Raw genomic sequence first — 17,743 nt, forward strand, 5'->3', positions numbered from 1 at the left:
TTACAAAAAATTAAAAACTGAGTAGTTTATTATATTTTGCCCAAACCCACTTGTAACCCTAGTTTTTTTTTTTTTGGTCAAGACTTGTAACCCTAGTTTTGATAAACAGAAACAAGAAAGCAGCCGCCAGTCAGAATTCATGTCTATTCTCTAAAAAAAAAAAAAAAAAATTGAAAGAGTGTGTTTGAAACACTTCCCAAAAATTCTTTTTTAGTTTTTAAAAACTTGAAAATTAAAAAAAAAATTGCTAAACTATTTTAAAAATTTACAGTTTTGGAAACTGTTTTGAATTTTTTAGTTTTGAGGATTTAAACTAAAACATGTAAAAGGATAACTATTGCGAGAAGAGGACTTGTATATTTCAAAAACTGAAAACAAAAACTATTTCAAACACTTTTTTAATCGCCAACTTGCTTGTGATTTTGTGCTTGTATACTGTACTTCTGGTTATCTTCTTTGTGAGTAAGGGTTTCAATCTCAGATCTATGTGCCTGCGAGAAAACATAAAGCAGAAAGTAAAAAAATAAATAAAAACAAAATGCGGTCCAACCCATGCCGGCACTATTATGTTCATGTTCAATCGCTTGTAAATCCAATGTCACAACTTTTTTGAAAGGTAAAACCCCTAAACTCTAATTTTTTTTTTCTAGCTTCAAAATAAAGTGAGTGGAATTGCTTGGCAAACAAAAAAAGTGAGTGGAATTGAATAATAAAACAACAAATAAAAAAGGCGGCAGACATTGGAATCACAATCGATCGTATGTTTGCAAATCCAATGTCACCGCTTTTTTGAAAGGTAAAACCCTAAACCCTTTCTAGCTTGAAAATAAAGTGAGTGGAAATGAATAATAAAACAACAAATCAATGAGGCGGTGACATTGGAATCACAAGCGATCGTGAACCTGCAACCTCAACAATCATATGTTCAATCGTTTGCAAATTCAATGTCACCGCTTTTTTGAAAGGTAAAACCCCTATACCCTATTTTTCCTAGCTTGAAAATAAATGAAAAATAAAACAACAAATCAAAAAGGTGGTAGCGTTGAAATCACAGATGAAGAACTCACAACCTCAACAGTCTTATGTCGAATCATTTGTGATTCCAACACCACCACTTTTTTTTTTTTAAAGGAACCCTAATTTCTTTGGTTGGGCTTGAAAATAGAGTGAGGGGAATAGAGCGAGAAAAAGAACAGATAATGAGTACTTATTTATAATTGCTATGCTAGGGTGTTAATATTTAAACCCATGAAGAGAGTCAAACCCAAAAGACTAGTCCAATAGGTGCTAGAGCCCCATGACTTAAATACCACATCAAACACTTTTATTTACGCGATATATGACACTACAAAAAACACGCATGGATTGCAGCGATTTTTTCACTATTTTGCGGCGGTTTTTAACCTCCACAACATGTTTTGCTGCGGTTTTCAAAACCCCCGCTTATTCTAATCCCACAAATTATTTGGGGGAGTTTTGGCCAACCGCTGGTATTGCATCCATTAAACCCCCCCCGCAGTATGTCAACCATTTTGTTTGTGGGGGTTATTAACCTCCTCAAATACGATAATATTTATTTTTAGTTTAACTGAGCATTTTTATACTTTGTGGTTCTTTATTTTTTTATACTTTTTTCTTCTGATTTATTGGAATTGTAAATATCTAATAAATTATATCATTACACTCAAAATTCCAAAATAAATATATAATCATATGTAGTTAAAAATATTCATATATAATGAAATATCAAATGTAACAATACAACACATAATTTATAATAGCATAAAATATGTCTTCCTCTAAAAGGGATATCATCAGAACTAAACATGCAACTAATATCACTCTTGTTCAACTTCCCAAATAACGACTTGAACATCTAAGCAAGTGTGATTTGATGTTTGATATAAACTATAAAACTCTTAACATATAATCTTAATTATACTCCAATAACATCAATGTTGCATCCACACGATCCTTGCGTCAAATGAATCAAGCTCGATGATCTTGAGTAAAACTTCATCAAAATTACAGCAGTAAACAAACACAATTACGAACCATATGATAATCATGTTCCACATTAAAATACTTGATAGACCATATTAAAATACTTCCTAGAACCCTACTAAACAACAGTTCTCACTTCTAAAACATGTCTTTGCTTGAAATAACAAGTGCAGAGTACCAAAGAATCTATAAAGCATATGTCGGGATATATATTAGAACCCAGAAGATGTCTTCCCGTGAAATAGCATGCGTAGAGTACCAAAGGATGTCTAAACCATATGTCAGAATATATATTAGAACTCAGAAGTTATGTACCTTCTCTAAAAGATGAAGGCAATCTTGATTTCCTTCAAATTCAACTTAGGCCCAATCAATGTCGTCTTGAATATACTGCTGAAAACAATCAGCAAATATAAGAAAATGATTGGATTCTCCTAGGCTAGTATTCTTATATTTCAAGATATATGAAAGCATTCAATACTTGTTTAGAGCCTTAAGTTACTATGGTGTTTATACCTCATGTTCTAACTTGAACAAATGACGTTTGATGTGTTACTGCGAAACTAGAATGCTTCAAATCCAAACATACAACCATAAACTAATAGTTTATTCAAATTTAACTTACCATTGCAGCCTTTGCTGCATCATTTACAAATCATGCATTATTTGGTTTCTGGGTTTCAAGATACAATTCTCCACGAGTTGTTTTGCATGACTGCATATTCATAAAAATGAGAAAATATAAGAGCTGAAATGCAAAATGAACTATATTATGACAAAATAAATAAAAGATGGGTATCGTGATTGCTAACCTTTCAAGATAAGTTTTGACAAAGCAAACTAAAGTGGACTGTGGATCGAGTGAGCATGATTGAAGCAAGATTCTGTGAACCAAAAAAAGATTGTAAAGAAACACAAATATGATTGTAAAGAAATAATTGGAAACATGAACCATCACTGCCAAGGCTAGCTACTCTTTTTTTTTTTTTAAATTCCTCTACATATAGAGTATATCCCAAAAAGAAAATATTGAGTCACACCGGTTGCTAATGATTTGTCCAACACAAAGTAACTATGAAAAGTAATTTTGAGAACTAAAAGGCACTCCTAACACCCAGTCAGAATCAGAAACAGAAAGAAACTAAGAAACTAAAAGGCACTCTTAACCACCCAAAACTAGGGACCTCACACCAAACTAAAACCACACTGAAGCTGCAAAACTATAATTTTTGTAAACATAGCAGAACAGCAGCCAATAAACACCAAAACGGTGACTCATTTAAGCCTTTAAGTCGTGTATTTTGTTCGTAGGATCCAATCTAAGTTCTGATAGTCTGATAGATGTAGATTCTGGTGTGAACATACAATTTGGCAAATGATAACTGTGGGATGTCAAAATCTTTTATCGTTTGGAAATTATCTCATCTTGAAGTTGAGCCTTTTTACATGATTTGGTACATCATGCAATGTCATACCCTTTGCGTTTTACTTACAATTTGAACAGGGGATTTTAGTGTACATATTTTGGCAATAGTTATATATGTTATAAATACAAACAAATTAATAAAAAAGTTTACCACTGCTCACAGAGTCCTTTGCGCTAGCAAAATTGTCAAGTTCTTACATGTAATAACTAAAAACAAACTAACATCCAAAAACATATGTCACTTAGTCTGTAATCAAAAACATATTTCATAGAACAAGAAAAACACAAATTACAGAAATCACCTTTTAATGTTCTTTTAAATTGATACTTTATTCAAGGATATGAACTAAAAATATGAAGCTACATGGCACTAACAAATGTCGTATTCTATATGCATTATTAGTAACACCTCAATTCAAAAACATAAACCACTTATTTAAGAGACTTTGCCAAAATTAGAAATCCTAATATCCAAATTCTCAAACTCAGCAGTAAATAATCAAGATATAAAGATGGATATGGTGATTCACTGACCTTGCAAGCTGGGTTTCCACCAGGCGTTAACCTTGATTGAGTAAATAAATCAAAAAACCTGGTTAATACAAGATTCTGTGAACAAAAAGAAACACTAATTGGATTCTAAAGAACATATTTGAACAAAAAAAAATATACAATTCAAAGATTATAAACCCTAATTCCCAAATGAGATTTATCAATTAACTAGAATTGAAAAAGAATGAAAATACCTTTGAATAATTAGGGAGTGACGGAGGGTGAGAGGGTGATGAGACAGATTTCTTCAATGAGAGAGAAAGAGAGAGGAGCGTTCTCTCAAAAGGCTTCTTCGATGGTAGAAGGACTCTGAGATAGAGAAGTTGGTTATGTGAGCGAGAAGGGTATTTTTTTTTTTTTTTTTTTTTTTGTTATTAAAATAACAGATATGAAAGAAAATAAAGGGGGAAAACGAAAAAAATAATGAAATATCAAAAAACTAGAAGGGCGCCGCATGAAAAATCAAGCGGGAGAGGTACTTCAATTTGTGGGGGTTTTAAACCCGCATCAAAATAGTGGCAATATTACTTTCCGGAAACTTTTACGGTACACCTCACTTTACACTCACAAAGTGAGGTGTACCGATACTCTCGTTTCATAATTTTATAAATTAACGATCATTTTCATGTAAGAAATAGATATTTTTCAATATTTATATTTTATAGAACATCATTTCGTAAGAAAAAACATCATTTCATTATTTATAAAAATCATAGTAATTTTTTTACATAATATCGTAAAAAATAATCAATGTTCTCCATCATGGGTGATAAAAATTCAAAACAAAAAAAAATTATTTCGTTGACACTTTTGATGAATAAGATTTAGTTATTATAATTATAAGTGATAAAAAAAACAATATTTTTCTTCAAAAACAACTCATTTAACTATTAATTTAAAGAGTGAGTGTACCGGTACACTTAAATATATTGGATGTACCATAGAATTTGCCTACTTTTAAACCCCTTTTTTAACTAATCTGTGGGGGTATTTTAAAACCTCCCCTTAAAAACCGCCGCAATTAAGCGCGTTTTTTGTAGTGTGGGAACCCTAACATAGGGTCTTTACTTGGCGAACAAGTTTTTTTTTTTAGATTTATTTGATTTTGAAATAAAAAAATGTATTTTTCTTTCTTGTTTTGAAGGGAAATATTTTGTTTTTAGCCATTAGGGTCTCTGATAAGTTTAGTTCTTGGATCCACCTATAAAAAGAAAACTGTTTTTAGGTTTTTTTTTTTTTTTTTGTTGCATGAGAAAAGTTATGTTTTTAGATTTGATTTTGAATTAAAAAGATTTTGTTTTATTATTCCAATGACAGCTAGTAGCTTTGGGGAAAATATACCTCACACCTCAACAATTATACCTTTATCCCTACAAATCATAAAAAATACCAATTTTAACCTTTACAAAATCTCCCTCATTTACCCCTACAAATCATCATTCACCTCAAACCACCAATTTCTCATCTTGAGTATAATGTTTGTGAGTTGTGAATTTTAAATTGTAAAAAACTTTGCTTGTATTTTTCAATGATACCAACAACATGTCATTATGTTTCTAACTTACATTTTTTTTTTATGCATGCACTAACTCATAATCTTATCTTAAACGTAATGCATATAATAATTTATTATTTTAAGCAAAAGTGATGCATCGAGCAACACTTAATTCATTGAAAGAGAAAAGAGAGGAGCACAAAAAAGAAAATGAGGATTAGACCAAAGCCTTTTTAAAAGGTAGTTGATCTATAGTTAGGAAGACCTAATCTATTAAGTTGTATAAAGAGAGTCATATATAGTGGCTAGCATATCAACACAAGAATTATCTTCTTTGTAAATATGAGTTACAATTAGGTGCATGTTGTTAATCAAATTCAAACAGTTAAGCCATATGTTCCTAATCTGTCAGAGGTGCATATATTAGCCTTATTGAAAGCTAGTGTGACCAATTTTGAGTCGGTCTCTAGCCAAAGGTTAAACCGGACTTTGGAGTAAGCTAGCTATATAGCCAAAATAACAACAAATAGTTCAGCATAAAGACAAGTTTGGTTAAAGAAAAAATCAGCCCATATTTATGTATCTCTTTTTATATGGATCAAGATTCTCTAATGTTAGAAATCTAGACCCTTAAAATACAAAAAGGAGATAATGTTGAAATTAAGAAGAAAAAAGCGAACCTAATTGAGTTGGCTGGTGGTGTTGGTTTATGACCTTAGTTTGTTCCTCCTCAAAATCTCATATTCGTTTCTATTAGTGTTATAACCAAATACAATAAAATAAATATACAATTATACGCAATAGAAAAATGAAAAGGCACACATTTTAATGTTTGTTTTGACGTTAGTAGTATATAAATGCGAAATGGATCCTCTAGAAAAACTCATGTTTTCTCAATTCTTTAATAAAAAACCTAAACCAACTTTTCACCGTTTTCTTCTTAATTATTTTCAAGGACTATTTATTGAATTACAAAGACTATTTTTTAAAATCACGTAAAATGTAAACACCTAAAATATATTTAACCTTAAAATAATTGGGACCCACTAATTGTCACATCAACATTATGTTAGAGAATTAACATCAGGGACTAATTTTAATAACGGAGATAAAATGAGAGGATTTTAAAAACATTTAATAAAATATAGGAACTATTCTTCAAAGGGGCACAAAATGTAAAGACTAAAAACATATTTGACCCTTATTCTTTTAAGAATCTAAATTATCTTTAAAAAAAAAAAAAATTAACTCACCAAATTGACACTTGAAAATTTTTCTTCAGTTGAAATAGTATTTGAAAGACTAAGTTCGCTAATTTGACTTTCCGCTAAAAAAAAAAAAAAAAAAACGACAACGTATATTGAGCTATGTAATTGAATCAGTTCAAAAATAACAAAAGAATATATAATAATCTAAGTGAAAATAAGCATCGAATAATCACTTGGCTTCCATAGCATAGTGGTAGTGCGTTCCCTTCGTAAGGGAAAGGTCGCGAGTTCAATCCTCGCTGGGAGCTTTTATTTTTTATGTGATTGTGGTTTTTTTTATTTTTTAAATGTAATATTGTGGATATCAATAACTAATTTGTCAAAACGATAATATTGTCATTTTCTATGATATAAATAAGAGAAATGCTTTTGACAAACTCTCTGTCAAACTCTTTTTAACACACCCTCTTACATGAAGCCACATCATCTATCTAATTAATAATTTTACTAGTTACCGGTTGTCCCTGTTAAGAAGGTTATTTCTTTTATTTTATTTTCCCCTTATTATTTGTTCAACTTCTCTCACACGTATATAAAACTCAAGTGAAATCATCTCTTCCGCAAACTACTCCACTACTTTACGACAGAATAACAAGAATATACAACAGAGACCAACACATCAAACTCCATCTTTACCCTGCAATATATACCTTGGCGCCATCTATCTATATTGTAAAATCTTCTCACCGCTGCACTCACTGCAACATATTCTTTCCACCGTCGTCAAACCATAGTTGGTGTTGCCATCATTTGTTTCAAAGCCACGTCCACCAAATTTCTATGTTACACTAGTGCAATCTGTTATCATCATCTCTTAAAAGTAAGGTAAACATTACTTGTTAGTATGGTACTTGATGGAACTATAAATATATAAATATAATATATTAGCCTTATAATATATATGTGGGATTTAGACAATTAGTTTTAGATCTTTAGTTTTGTACATAGTATATTTACATTCATCGTTACCAACTTCCCCAAATAAATTCTTTTTAATGTTTATTTTATTCAGTACATTATGACTAATTCTTTGTTGCTTTGAGTTATCATTACTTGTTATATATATATATATATATATAGTTATAATTATTATCTGAAATATAGGAATTAATGGAAGTTGTTGATGGGAATGGAGAACATTCTATTGATGGGAATGAAGAGCAAGCTCTCAAGGAGATTGATGACAATGATTCATGTACCGTTGATTTAGAGGCTAACGGTGGTCAAGAACCTAACATTGGAATGAAATTTGATTCACAAGAAAATGCTTATTCGTTCTACACTCATTATGCTAAATCAGTTGGGTTTGGGATATCAATTAAAAATAGTCGTCGTTCAAAGATTTCTAGAGAGTTTATTGATGTAAGTTATGCTTGCACAAGATACGGCAAGAAGCGAGAATCCAGTTCACAAAATCCACGTCCTTGTTTGAAGGTGGGATGTGAGGCTAGTTTACGTGTTAAAAGAATTTGTGATGGAAAATGGATTGTTCATAGCTTCATTAAAGACCACAATCACGAACTTTTTCCAGCATATGCACATTATTTTCCTTGCCATAGAGGAATCAATAAAGCTCAAAAGCATTCTATTGAAACTTTGCACCATGTTGGAGTGAGAACAAGCAAAAATTTTGCCACAATGGCCAAAGAATATGGAGGATATGAAAACATTGGTTGCTTGGAGAAAGATGTAAGAAACCATTTAGATAAAGGTCGGCGTTTGGCTTTAGAATCTGGAGATGCAAATGCAATGTTGGATTGTTTTATGCTCATGCAAGAAGAAAGTCCAGGATTCTTTTATGCAATTGATATGGATGATGAGGGTCGCATGAAAAATGTATTTTGGGTGGATGCAAAAGGTAGAGAAGACTATCAAGAGTTTGGAGATGTGATTTCATTTGATACTACATATATCACAAATAAGTACAAAATGCCATTTGCTCCTTTTATTGGTGTAAACAATCACTTTCAATCAAGGTTACTTGGCTGTGCATTACTCTCAGATGAGACCAAGAACACTTTCATATGGTTGATGAAAATATGGCTTAGAGCAATGGATGGAAAACCTCCAAATGCAATCATAACTGATCAAGATAGAGCAATGAAAGAGGCTATTAAAGAGGTATTTCCAAATTCTCGACATCGATTTTGTCTTTGGCATATACTTAGAAAGGTGCCTGAGAAGCTTAGTCATGTTTTAAGAGATGACGAAGACTTCATGAGATATCTCAACATATGCATATATAAGTCTTAGTCAAAACAACAATTTGAAGATAAATGGCATGAAATGGTGGAAAAATTTGATCTATTTGGAGATGATTGGATTCACTCTTTATATGAAGAACGTGAACATTGGGTTCCTGTTTACATGAATGATACATTTTTTGGTGGCTTGTCAACAACTCAAAGATCAGAGAGCATTAATTCTTTTTTTGACAAATATGTATGTAAGAAAACTACATTAAAGGAATTTGTCGAAAAATATAAAGTTGCTTTACATGATAGAGAAGAGGCGGAAAAGCAAGCTGATTTTAAGACATGGCACAAGCAACCTGTTCTTAGGACTCCATCACCTTTTGAGAAGCAAATGTCGATGATATATACACATGAAATCTTCAAGAAATTTCAAGTTGAAGTTTTGGGATTATCTGGATGCCGTATTGTGAAAGAGCATAATGATAATCTTACTGCCACTTTTACAATTTTCGACTTTCATAAAAATGACGAGTTTATTGTAGAGTGTGATGTCTCGAAGAAGGAAATATCGTGTCTATGTCGCTTTTTTGAGTATAATGGGTATCTTTGTAGACATTCATTGATGGCATTCCAAGCTGTTGGTGTCTGTGTTGTCCCATCACACTATATTTTAAGAAGATGGACCAAGGATATTAGAAGCAAGCATCATACAAGGATAATGAAAGAAGATGTGTGTTCTAGTAAGGAGAGATATGATTCTTTATATCAAAAGGCTATTGAATTTCTTGAAGAAGGATCGCTAAGTTTTGAGAGTTACAATTTGGCTTGCCATGCACTTGAAGAAACTTTGAAACAGTGTGCAACTATCAACCGGTCTTTGAAAATCGACAAGGAAAAAGTTGGTCAGAGCAGTTTACGTGTGAAGCTAGTGCGTGATCCTAAAAGAGCAAATACAAAAGGGGCTCCAAGAAGAATAAAGAGTGAGATCGAGAGAGGTCGTAAGAGAACATCTAGTTGTAAAGTAAAAAAGGTTAGAAGATTTTAACTTCATCAAAATTTGTATAATGTTTTTTTTTTTCTATTTTAGCATTATTTCTCATTGTTATGTATTTGTTGTGATTTTAAGTCTGCTATTGTCCAAAGAGAAGCAGTAAATACCTCAAATGTTCTCAATGATGAAGTAACAGCTGCATTGCCAAGAATGGTATGACACATTATTCTTAGGTGATTTAATATTTAGTTAGTAGATACATTTTGAGTTTTCAACTAATTGTCTTTTGTTTTCTTATTTTCACAGGAAAATCATCAGGGTTGAAGGAGCTAAGAATCTTGTTTTAGAGACTTGTTTGATATACTTTTGTAAAGACTAGATGATGATTCAATTGGATTTGATAATGTTGATGTGATAATCAACTAGACATCTTTATGTACCAGTTTATGAATCTTTTATTTTACTGATGTGGTTTTCTTTAAATAAAAGACCTATTAGGATTTAGCTATGTTGATATGATGATCAACTAGATTTGTTTATTGTTTGTTGTTTCTGTTCAGTTTGGCGGTGTTTTTCCGGGGCGTTACGCGTACGGGCGGCGTTTTTGTTTTGTTGCTTTTGGCAGCTTGGCCTCGAATAAAATTTCCCAGATTCAAAAAAAGTAGCAGTGGACTTAAACCAATTCGCTATGTTTCATGTTTGTATCTAGCAGTGGACTTAAACCAATTGGCTATGTAACTCACATGTTATCAGTCTAAAAAAATGTTACTCACTTGTTTTTAAATAATTTTTTTGGAAGGCAAAATTTATTAATAAACTAACCTAAACACAAGATGTGCAAAGGATTATATAAAGTACAAAGATACAACCATCAATTGCACAAACTTTACATGTCTATCTCTCAATAAAGCTCGATGAAAACAAAAAACCAAAATTAATCAATACCTATGAAGCACAGATACATAACATAAACTAGAAACAACACGAACACAAGCACATGGACACCGATAATAATTTGTAAACATCACATAATTCAATATAATTATATGTGTCGGTGTTAAAAATCGACGCGTGTCTGACATCGAGCACGCTTAATTGAGGAGTATATGTGCTTCATAAACCAATACATTAATCCTCCAAAAGCAAAGATAGCAATACTTATGAGATTCTCTCCCTGTACAAAAATTTATATTGGCTAGATAAGTAAGATTAATGATCAAGCTGTTGCTATCAGTCCACCTAATAACTTAAAATCCTTTAGTAATATCTCCACAAACTTAAGATAAAATTCAATCACAAACTTAAGAGCCTAGAACAACTCAAACATATTAAGCAGAGTTCATCAATCCGGATACTTCATCCTCTTTTCACTGTCCTGAGAGCTAAAAAATCAGCACATCATATCATACCAAAAAACTCCCAACAACTTTAGAGTGGGGCTGAACCACTCAACATAATAACAAATATCCTAATTCCAAAGATAGAATGTAAATCACTTGTAAATTATCATTCATCTCTTATTTCTTTATTTATACATTTATTAGCACTAGTTCTCGTTTACAATTATTCCTTTATTAGGGGTTGTGTCTTGTTGGGTGATTTTGCCATTTTGCTCCATTCCTTTATGAATTAGACGACAATTGAATCTCATTTCACGTTATTAATGTCCTATATATTTCTCAACCAACCAAACCACTGCTTCCCAATTTAAATGAAAAGGAGAATATTGCCAATTGCAGGGTAAAGATGGAGTTTGATGTGTTGGTCTCTGTTGTATATTCTTGTTATTCTGTCGTGAAGTAGTGGAGTAGTTTGCGGAAGAGATGATTTCACTTGAGTTTTATATACGTGTGAGAGAAGTTGAACAAATAATAAGGGGAAAATAAAATAAAAGAAATAACCTTGTTAACAGGGACAACCGGTAACTAGTAAAATTATTAATTAGATAGATGATGTGGCTTCATGTAAGAGGGTGTGTTAAAAAGAGTTTGACAGAGAGTTTGTCAATAACATTTCTCAATAAATAATTAAATATTTTCGAAAATAAAATCACAAAATTTATAAACATCTGAAAAAATGAAATTGATTTAAGTCAAAAATTATTTAATAAATTTAAATTAATATTATTATTTTTTAAACATTTACCTTTTGTTAAGAGTAATTTTGTCATTAAAATATCTATATTGAAATAATAAATAATGTTGTCGTACGTGTGTGTGCATTGTCATTAGTAAAGAAATGTGCTTGATCTAGTGAATGAAAGTGAAGAATGCAAATTAGCAACTGTTTATATCAACATATGCTGGTGCAGCTGTAGCAAAGATTAAAGGAAATGAGATGTAGTAAAAACCAAAGAACATTTAAATGAGATGGTAGAATGTGTTTTAAGTGTAATAATAGATTTCAAGTTCGAATGCAATCATGAAAATGCAATAATATTAAAATTTTTAGACTTTGTTTGCAAGTTTGGAAGGGACGGGTGGGGAGCGGTTTGAAAAAAATGGAAGAAATAGATGATGTTGAGAGGAAAAGACCTTGAAAGTTAATTTTTCTTCATAATACAAGGAGGAACTAAAAAATTGCATTGGAAGTAGGGGTGAGCAAACATCATAGACCCGCCCGAAAAACCGCTTAAACTCCAACTCATTTCAATAAAACGAACGGGTCGGTTCAGTTGTCAGGTTAATAAAGGAAGAATATAGGGTTAATACTAGAGCTGTCAAAACGGGTGGCTCGGCCCTAAACGGGCTTCGGGCTTTATCGGGCCGGGCCAAAATGCCCGGTTGAAAAAACGGGCTTGAAATACACTACTCGAGCCCGGCCCTACACGGGTCGCGGGCTAACGGGCCGGCCCGTATTAAAAATTATATTTTTTTATATAAAAAAGTAGGCTTAAACTCACTTTTTACCCCCTAAGTTTGCAAAAGTTGCAATTTTAGCCCCCTATTAAAAAAAATGGCAAAAGCTACCCCCCATGTTTTCCCCCTTTTTCAAAACGTCGATTTTGACCGAGTCAGCCATATGTGGCATGCCACCTGGGTATTTTTTTTATTTTTTATTTTTTTTAATCCATAAATTCCACATGTATAATTAAAGAAATAAAAAAAATTATAAAATTAAAATTAAGAAGAGAGGGCACGTGAGTGAATGAACATAACACCATTGTTGTTTCTTTTGTCCATAATGCTGGAAAGAATGTATTTTGCAAAAAAAAATCTCCCAATTCTTTCTTCCTCTTCCTTCTTTCCTAACCAAGACTTGCAAATTATTAAAATTATCAACATTGAGAAGCAATCCATTGAAAAAGGTAGCAGTTCATCATCAGCAACTGTCATATGGAAAACAAACTGAAAACAATAGATTTAAATTTCGGCGCGGTGGTGATGTTTTCCGGTGCGGTGGTCGTCGGAGAAATGTCATCCAAACATGATTTTTTGTGGGTTTTGTAGGGAATACGAAGGAGAGTACTTTTATTGTGGCAATTTGTCGAAAAATGTTTTGTGGTGGTCTAGATCTAACAATGAAGGTGGTGGTTTGAAAACTCAAAATATCTCCAATCCAAAAATAAATTCATGATGAGATAGAGAAGGAAGGGTGAATAAATATTATGTATTTTGTTTGACAAAGGATGGTTGGAAGCACCACGTTGGGTGGCCGGAAAGAGTGGCCGGAAAAAGGGAAGAGGGAGGCGGCAATTACGAAAGAAGGAAGAGGAAGAAAGAATTGGGAGGAAAAGAAAGAAGGGAGAGCATAAAGACTCTCTCACTCACGTGCCTCTACATTTTTTTTCTTTTTTGATTTTTTTAATTCAAAAGATACACGCGTGGCAATTTTAATATTTTTTAATTAAAAATTTACACATGTGGCATGCCACATATGATTGACTCGGTCAAAATCGACGTTTTGTAAAAGGGGGAAAACATGGGGGGTAGCTTTTGCCATTTTTTTTAATAGGGGGCCAAAATTGCAACTTTTGCAAACTTAGGGGGTAAAAAGTGAGTTTAAGCCAAAAAAGTACTATAAAATACTCCTTATAAATAAATTTTTAATATGTTTAAATAATGTCTAGCACAAAAATAAATTGTAAACATTTTTGTACACTAGTCGTAAACTAAAACGGCGAGGAAAACAATTTTAAATAAATTAGATACGTTATGGTTATAGATATTTACTTCCCTAAAAAAAAAAGTTATAGATATTTATATATTTGATCTTTAAAATTATAAATAACGAAATGAGTAAATATAATTTTATATTACATTCATACGTGTTAATCAATTGAATTTCACATTTATTTTTTACTTTGATAATCAACTAAGTAAATAATTATTTGAAAAATATATATAATTTATAGGATTTTTTTGTTATGCGGGCTAACGGGCTACCCGTGGCCCGTTCGGGCTAGCCCTAACGGGTACCGGGCTTTTTAGGACCGGGCTAAAAAGCCCTATTAAAATTTAGGCTCAATATTTAAGGCCCAAGCCCTATAATTAATCGGGCTAAACGGATAGGTCTGTACGGCCCGGCCCGTTTTGACAGCTATAGTTAATACGGTTTTAATTGGTCGGTTGCGGTTCCAAAATTTACAACCCGGCGGTTGTAATGCCCCAATTTTATTCAATTATTATTGGTTGATTTAGAGTCTTTTATATGATTTTAAATAATTATTGTTGATTATGTGGTGTGTTATATTTTATTAAATGAGTTATTTTACTATTTAATAGAATAAGTGGGAATTTAGAATATTTGGAGTTCAAGGGGCTGATTTAGAAATAAGGAGAGTTGTGTGGGATTAAGCGGAAATAGAAGAAGTTGAATTAGGGTTAGAAAAGAAAACAGAGAAGTCAGAAAACTGTTTTCATGTACAAACAGAGTTTTGGGAGAAAAACCAAGAGAAAGTCAAGAGAAGAGCCAAGTGGGGAGAATTCAGATTTTGTAAAGCGTTGTTCATCAATCTAAGGTAAGGGTGAGGCTAACTCTCAATGATTATAGTTTGTATAATTCTGATTTTGATTTAGCAAGGGGTTGTGGTTAAATTTGGGAATTGGGATTAGGTTTTGATTATTGATTTTTGAATGAAAAAGTGTAGAAACCATAGAATTGAACGGTGGAAAGAGTGGTTAATCAGTTAGGTTAGTGATGGATTAACGTTTTAATGATAGAGTAATCATATGGTGATGATTATGGATGATTTTGGAGAGTTTAGGGTTAAGAAATGGAGCCAAGGAGGCTCCCATGGTAGAAAATCGCAGAAAAATCTGTAATATCAGCATGTATGATGCTGTCGAAATCGTGAGGCGATCCCAGTGGTCGTGAGGCGATTTTGACAGAAAATCTGTAAATTTCAGTATGTCTGATGCATACCCTGTTTCATGTTCTTGCATTTTTTTCGCACGTTTCTGTTTTGAATTGACCTTGGGTGTAAACATGAAAGTTGTAGATAATTTTGTTAGCTTTCCAATGGCTTTGATTTGACTTGAAAATGATTTTTAGTTTTTAAGATATGATGAAAATACTCCAAGGAGGTCTTAGTGAAATCTTATGAAAATTCAGCATAACCGTTTCTAAGTTAATCCAAAACTTATGGGATAATTCCAAAGCTCAAAAGCAGAAGTACTATGAGTTCTATTAAGGTGTTTAAGAGTATTTAATCCATGTTGTGAGTTGAACCTTGGGATAGCAATGAAAGTTGTATAGGATATTAAGGATGATCTGTGAAGCTGATTGCGATGAATTGAGGTTATTTTTAATATGATATAATTGCATACGCATTACTTGGATTATGTGGGAATGTTAGATAGTGTTGAATTGCAAAGATATTGTTATATCACGTTGTCTGTATACTGTTTGTGTTGCTGTTGATTGAGTATGATTGTTGCTGATTGCTAGTTTATGTTTAACTGCATTCCATTAGAATACACAAGGTGTAGGTTCGAGTTGTAAAAGTTGCAAGTTGTCGTTCTAAGTAACGGAGTCATAGGTTGTTGATGTTGACCAAGTTGGGGAGTAAGTCATAGTTATTATGCACAGTTGTTGTCGTTGTCGTAGTTGAGTTGTATGCTGATATACACAAAGTCGAGTTCATTACATAAACATAAAGCGGTGAGGGCTCATGCCCTGGAACGCCTTGTCGTTCAAATTGGTGAGGGCTTATGCTCTGGAATGCTTTGTCATTCAATCTGTTGAGGGCTCATGCCCTGGAACGCCTTGTCGTTCAAATTGGTGAGGGCTTATGCCCTGGAATGCTTTGTCATTCAATCTGTTGAGGGCTTATGCCCTGGAATGTTAATCATTCAACCGTTGAGGGCTTATGCCCTGTAATGATTTGTCATTCAATCTGTTGAGGGCTCATGCCCTGGAACGCCTTGTCGTTCAAATTGGTGAGGGCTCATGCCCTGGAATGTTAATCATTCAACCGTTGAGGGCTTATGCCCTGGAATGCCTTGTCGTTCAATCTGTTGAGGGCTCATGCACTGGAATGATCATCATTCAAATTGTTGGGGGCTTATGCCCCGGAATGCTTAGTCATTCAACCCGTTGAAAATGGTACCACAAGCCTTTAGATGTTGTCGTCGTTGTTGTCGTTGTTGTTGATTATGCCGCTGTAGTGATCGTTGATGGAGTTATTGTTATTGTTGTTTGTTATGCCGTTGTAGTGGTCGTTGCTGGAGTTATTGTCGTTGTAGTTGATTGTGTCGTTGATGTAGTTGTCGATTGAGTTGTTGTTGTCATCGTTGGTTGATTTAGTAAGTTTTATTAAAGTTGAAGAAGTATGAATATTAATGTTGAACATATGTTGTTAATTATATTATTTAATTAAGTTGTTAAATGCAGTTGATGATTATATATATATATATATCTATTATTATTGTTTGTGAATCTCACCCCTTCTGCTTGGAAATGTTGCTCTTCGTATGAGTAACTTGCAGGTGATCAAGATTAAGTAGCTGGTGTTGCTGTCGTGAGTGGCTATCCCTCACTGAGTCTTTAGGTTGCTCTGATACGTAACGGGATGAGATCTTTTGTGGCTATTTTATGTTCCTTACGTATTTGATTATGATATTAATTAATTAAGTTGTTTAACTGAATTTATGAGACGTTTTGATGAGGCCTACGTGCCAAGACTTATTTATGTTGATGAATTTAATCCGCTGCAATGTTTTGGAATTTGATTTATATTGAAGGATAATTAGTTAATTATCTTATTTATGATTTTATGAAGGTAGCATTCCGTTTATGTGGAAAACTTTGATTATTTATATAAAATTTTTAAGTTGGGAAAACGGGGTGTTACAGCGGTACTCACAACCGACCGAGTCAGAACCAAAGCTTATACCTTTAGCTTGCAATTGGCATTCAAGTGCAGGGATTACTTAAAAGCCTAGTCACCTACACCTAATACCTATTATTACCTACTTAAAAGCTTCTAGTGCACGTTCTCGTTCCTCCACAATAAATAATGAAAAATATTAATCGGTGCCCTGGGCACTGTTTAAAAGTTTTAAAAAGTGTCATTTTTAATTTAATTTTTCTTTTTTTAATACTTTAACCAGTGTTCGGGGTACTATTTAACACAACCCATAGATAATTTAAAAGTCTTCCACTACACATTTACAGTGTCATATACAAAGACAAAATTTAATTAAGAACAACATCTTCTTCCCCTCTTTTAAACTTTTTTAAGTCGCTATTGCATAACAAAACCCACTCAAATTTGTCCAAATTTAAATTGAAATTCAGCAGCTCATCTATAGAATCAAACAACACAATTAATTATCGTTATCTATTTTGACTCATTAAATATCAAAGCTT

At 32.7% G+C, this 17,743-nt stretch overlaps 2 protein-coding genes, 1 long non-coding RNA gene and 1 other non-coding gene across 7 annotated transcripts; 3 read left to right on the forward strand and 1 right to left on the reverse strand.

The window, feature by feature from the left end:
* Positions 1–2,017: 2,017 nt before the first annotated feature.
* On the reverse strand, positions 2,018–4,345 carry LOC112421136 (uncharacterized). 4 transcript variants are annotated; one of them, XR_005646040.1, is made up of 5 exons: positions 4,177–4,345; positions 3,965–3,995; positions 2,817–2,888; positions 2,630–2,719; positions 2,018–2,394 (listed from the first exon to the last, which is right to left on the reverse strand). It is a non-coding gene; the product is annotated as an uncharacterized lncRNA (long non-coding RNA). The 4 variants fall into 4 exon arrangements; XR_005646038.1 differs by having other exon boundaries at positions 2,018–2,397; XR_005646041.1 differs by having other exon boundaries at positions 2,018–2,397; positions 3,965–4,022.
* A 2,576-nt stretch (positions 4,346–6,921) lies between these two features.
* On the forward strand, positions 6,922–6,993 carry TRNAT-CGU (transfer RNA threonine (anticodon CGU)). The gene has a single exon. It is a non-coding gene; the product is annotated as a tRNA-Thr (tRNA).
* An 862-nt stretch (positions 6,994–7,855) lies between these two features.
* Positions 7,856–8,998, forward strand: LOC120580000 (protein FAR-RED IMPAIRED RESPONSE 1-like). Its single transcript, XM_039832841.1, has one exon. The coding sequence runs from the start codon at positions 7,856–7,858 to the stop codon at positions 8,996–8,998; it is 1,143 nt and encodes a 380-aa protein (XP_039688775.1).
* Positions 8,999–9,031: 33 nt separating this feature from the next.
* LOC112420988 (protein FAR-RED IMPAIRED RESPONSE 1-like) lies at positions 9,032–10,255 on the forward strand. The gene is made up of 3 exons (XM_024780865.2): positions 9,032–9,970; positions 10,067–10,144; positions 10,238–10,255. Exons 1-3 carry the CDS (start codon positions 9,032–9,034, stop codon positions 10,253–10,255), a joined length of 1,035 nt encoding a protein of 344 aa, XP_024636633.2.
* Positions 10,256–17,743: the final 7,488 nt, after the last annotated feature.

This window comes from Medicago truncatula, chromosome 4 (genome assembly GCF_003473485.1).
Source record: "Medicago truncatula cultivar Jemalong A17 chromosome 4, MtrunA17r5.0-ANR, whole genome shotgun sequence".
NCBI lineage: Eukaryota > Viridiplantae > Streptophyta > Magnoliopsida > Fabales > Fabaceae > Medicago > Medicago truncatula.

Bases quoted from the DNA above. Each gene is read 5' to 3' on its own strand.
- LOC112420988 (XM_024780865.2), top strand. From the start codon at position 9,032: ATGGTGGAAAAATTTGATCTATTTGGAGATGATTGGATTCACTCTTTA. The intron at 9,971-10,066 runs GTTAGAAGATTT...TGTGATTTTAAG, and splicing joins CTAGTTGTAAAGTAAAAAAG to TCTGCTATTGTCCAAAGAGA.
- LOC120580000 (XM_039832841.1), top strand. From the start codon at position 7,856: ATGGAAGTTGTTGATGGGAATGGAGAACATTCTATTGATGGGAATGAA.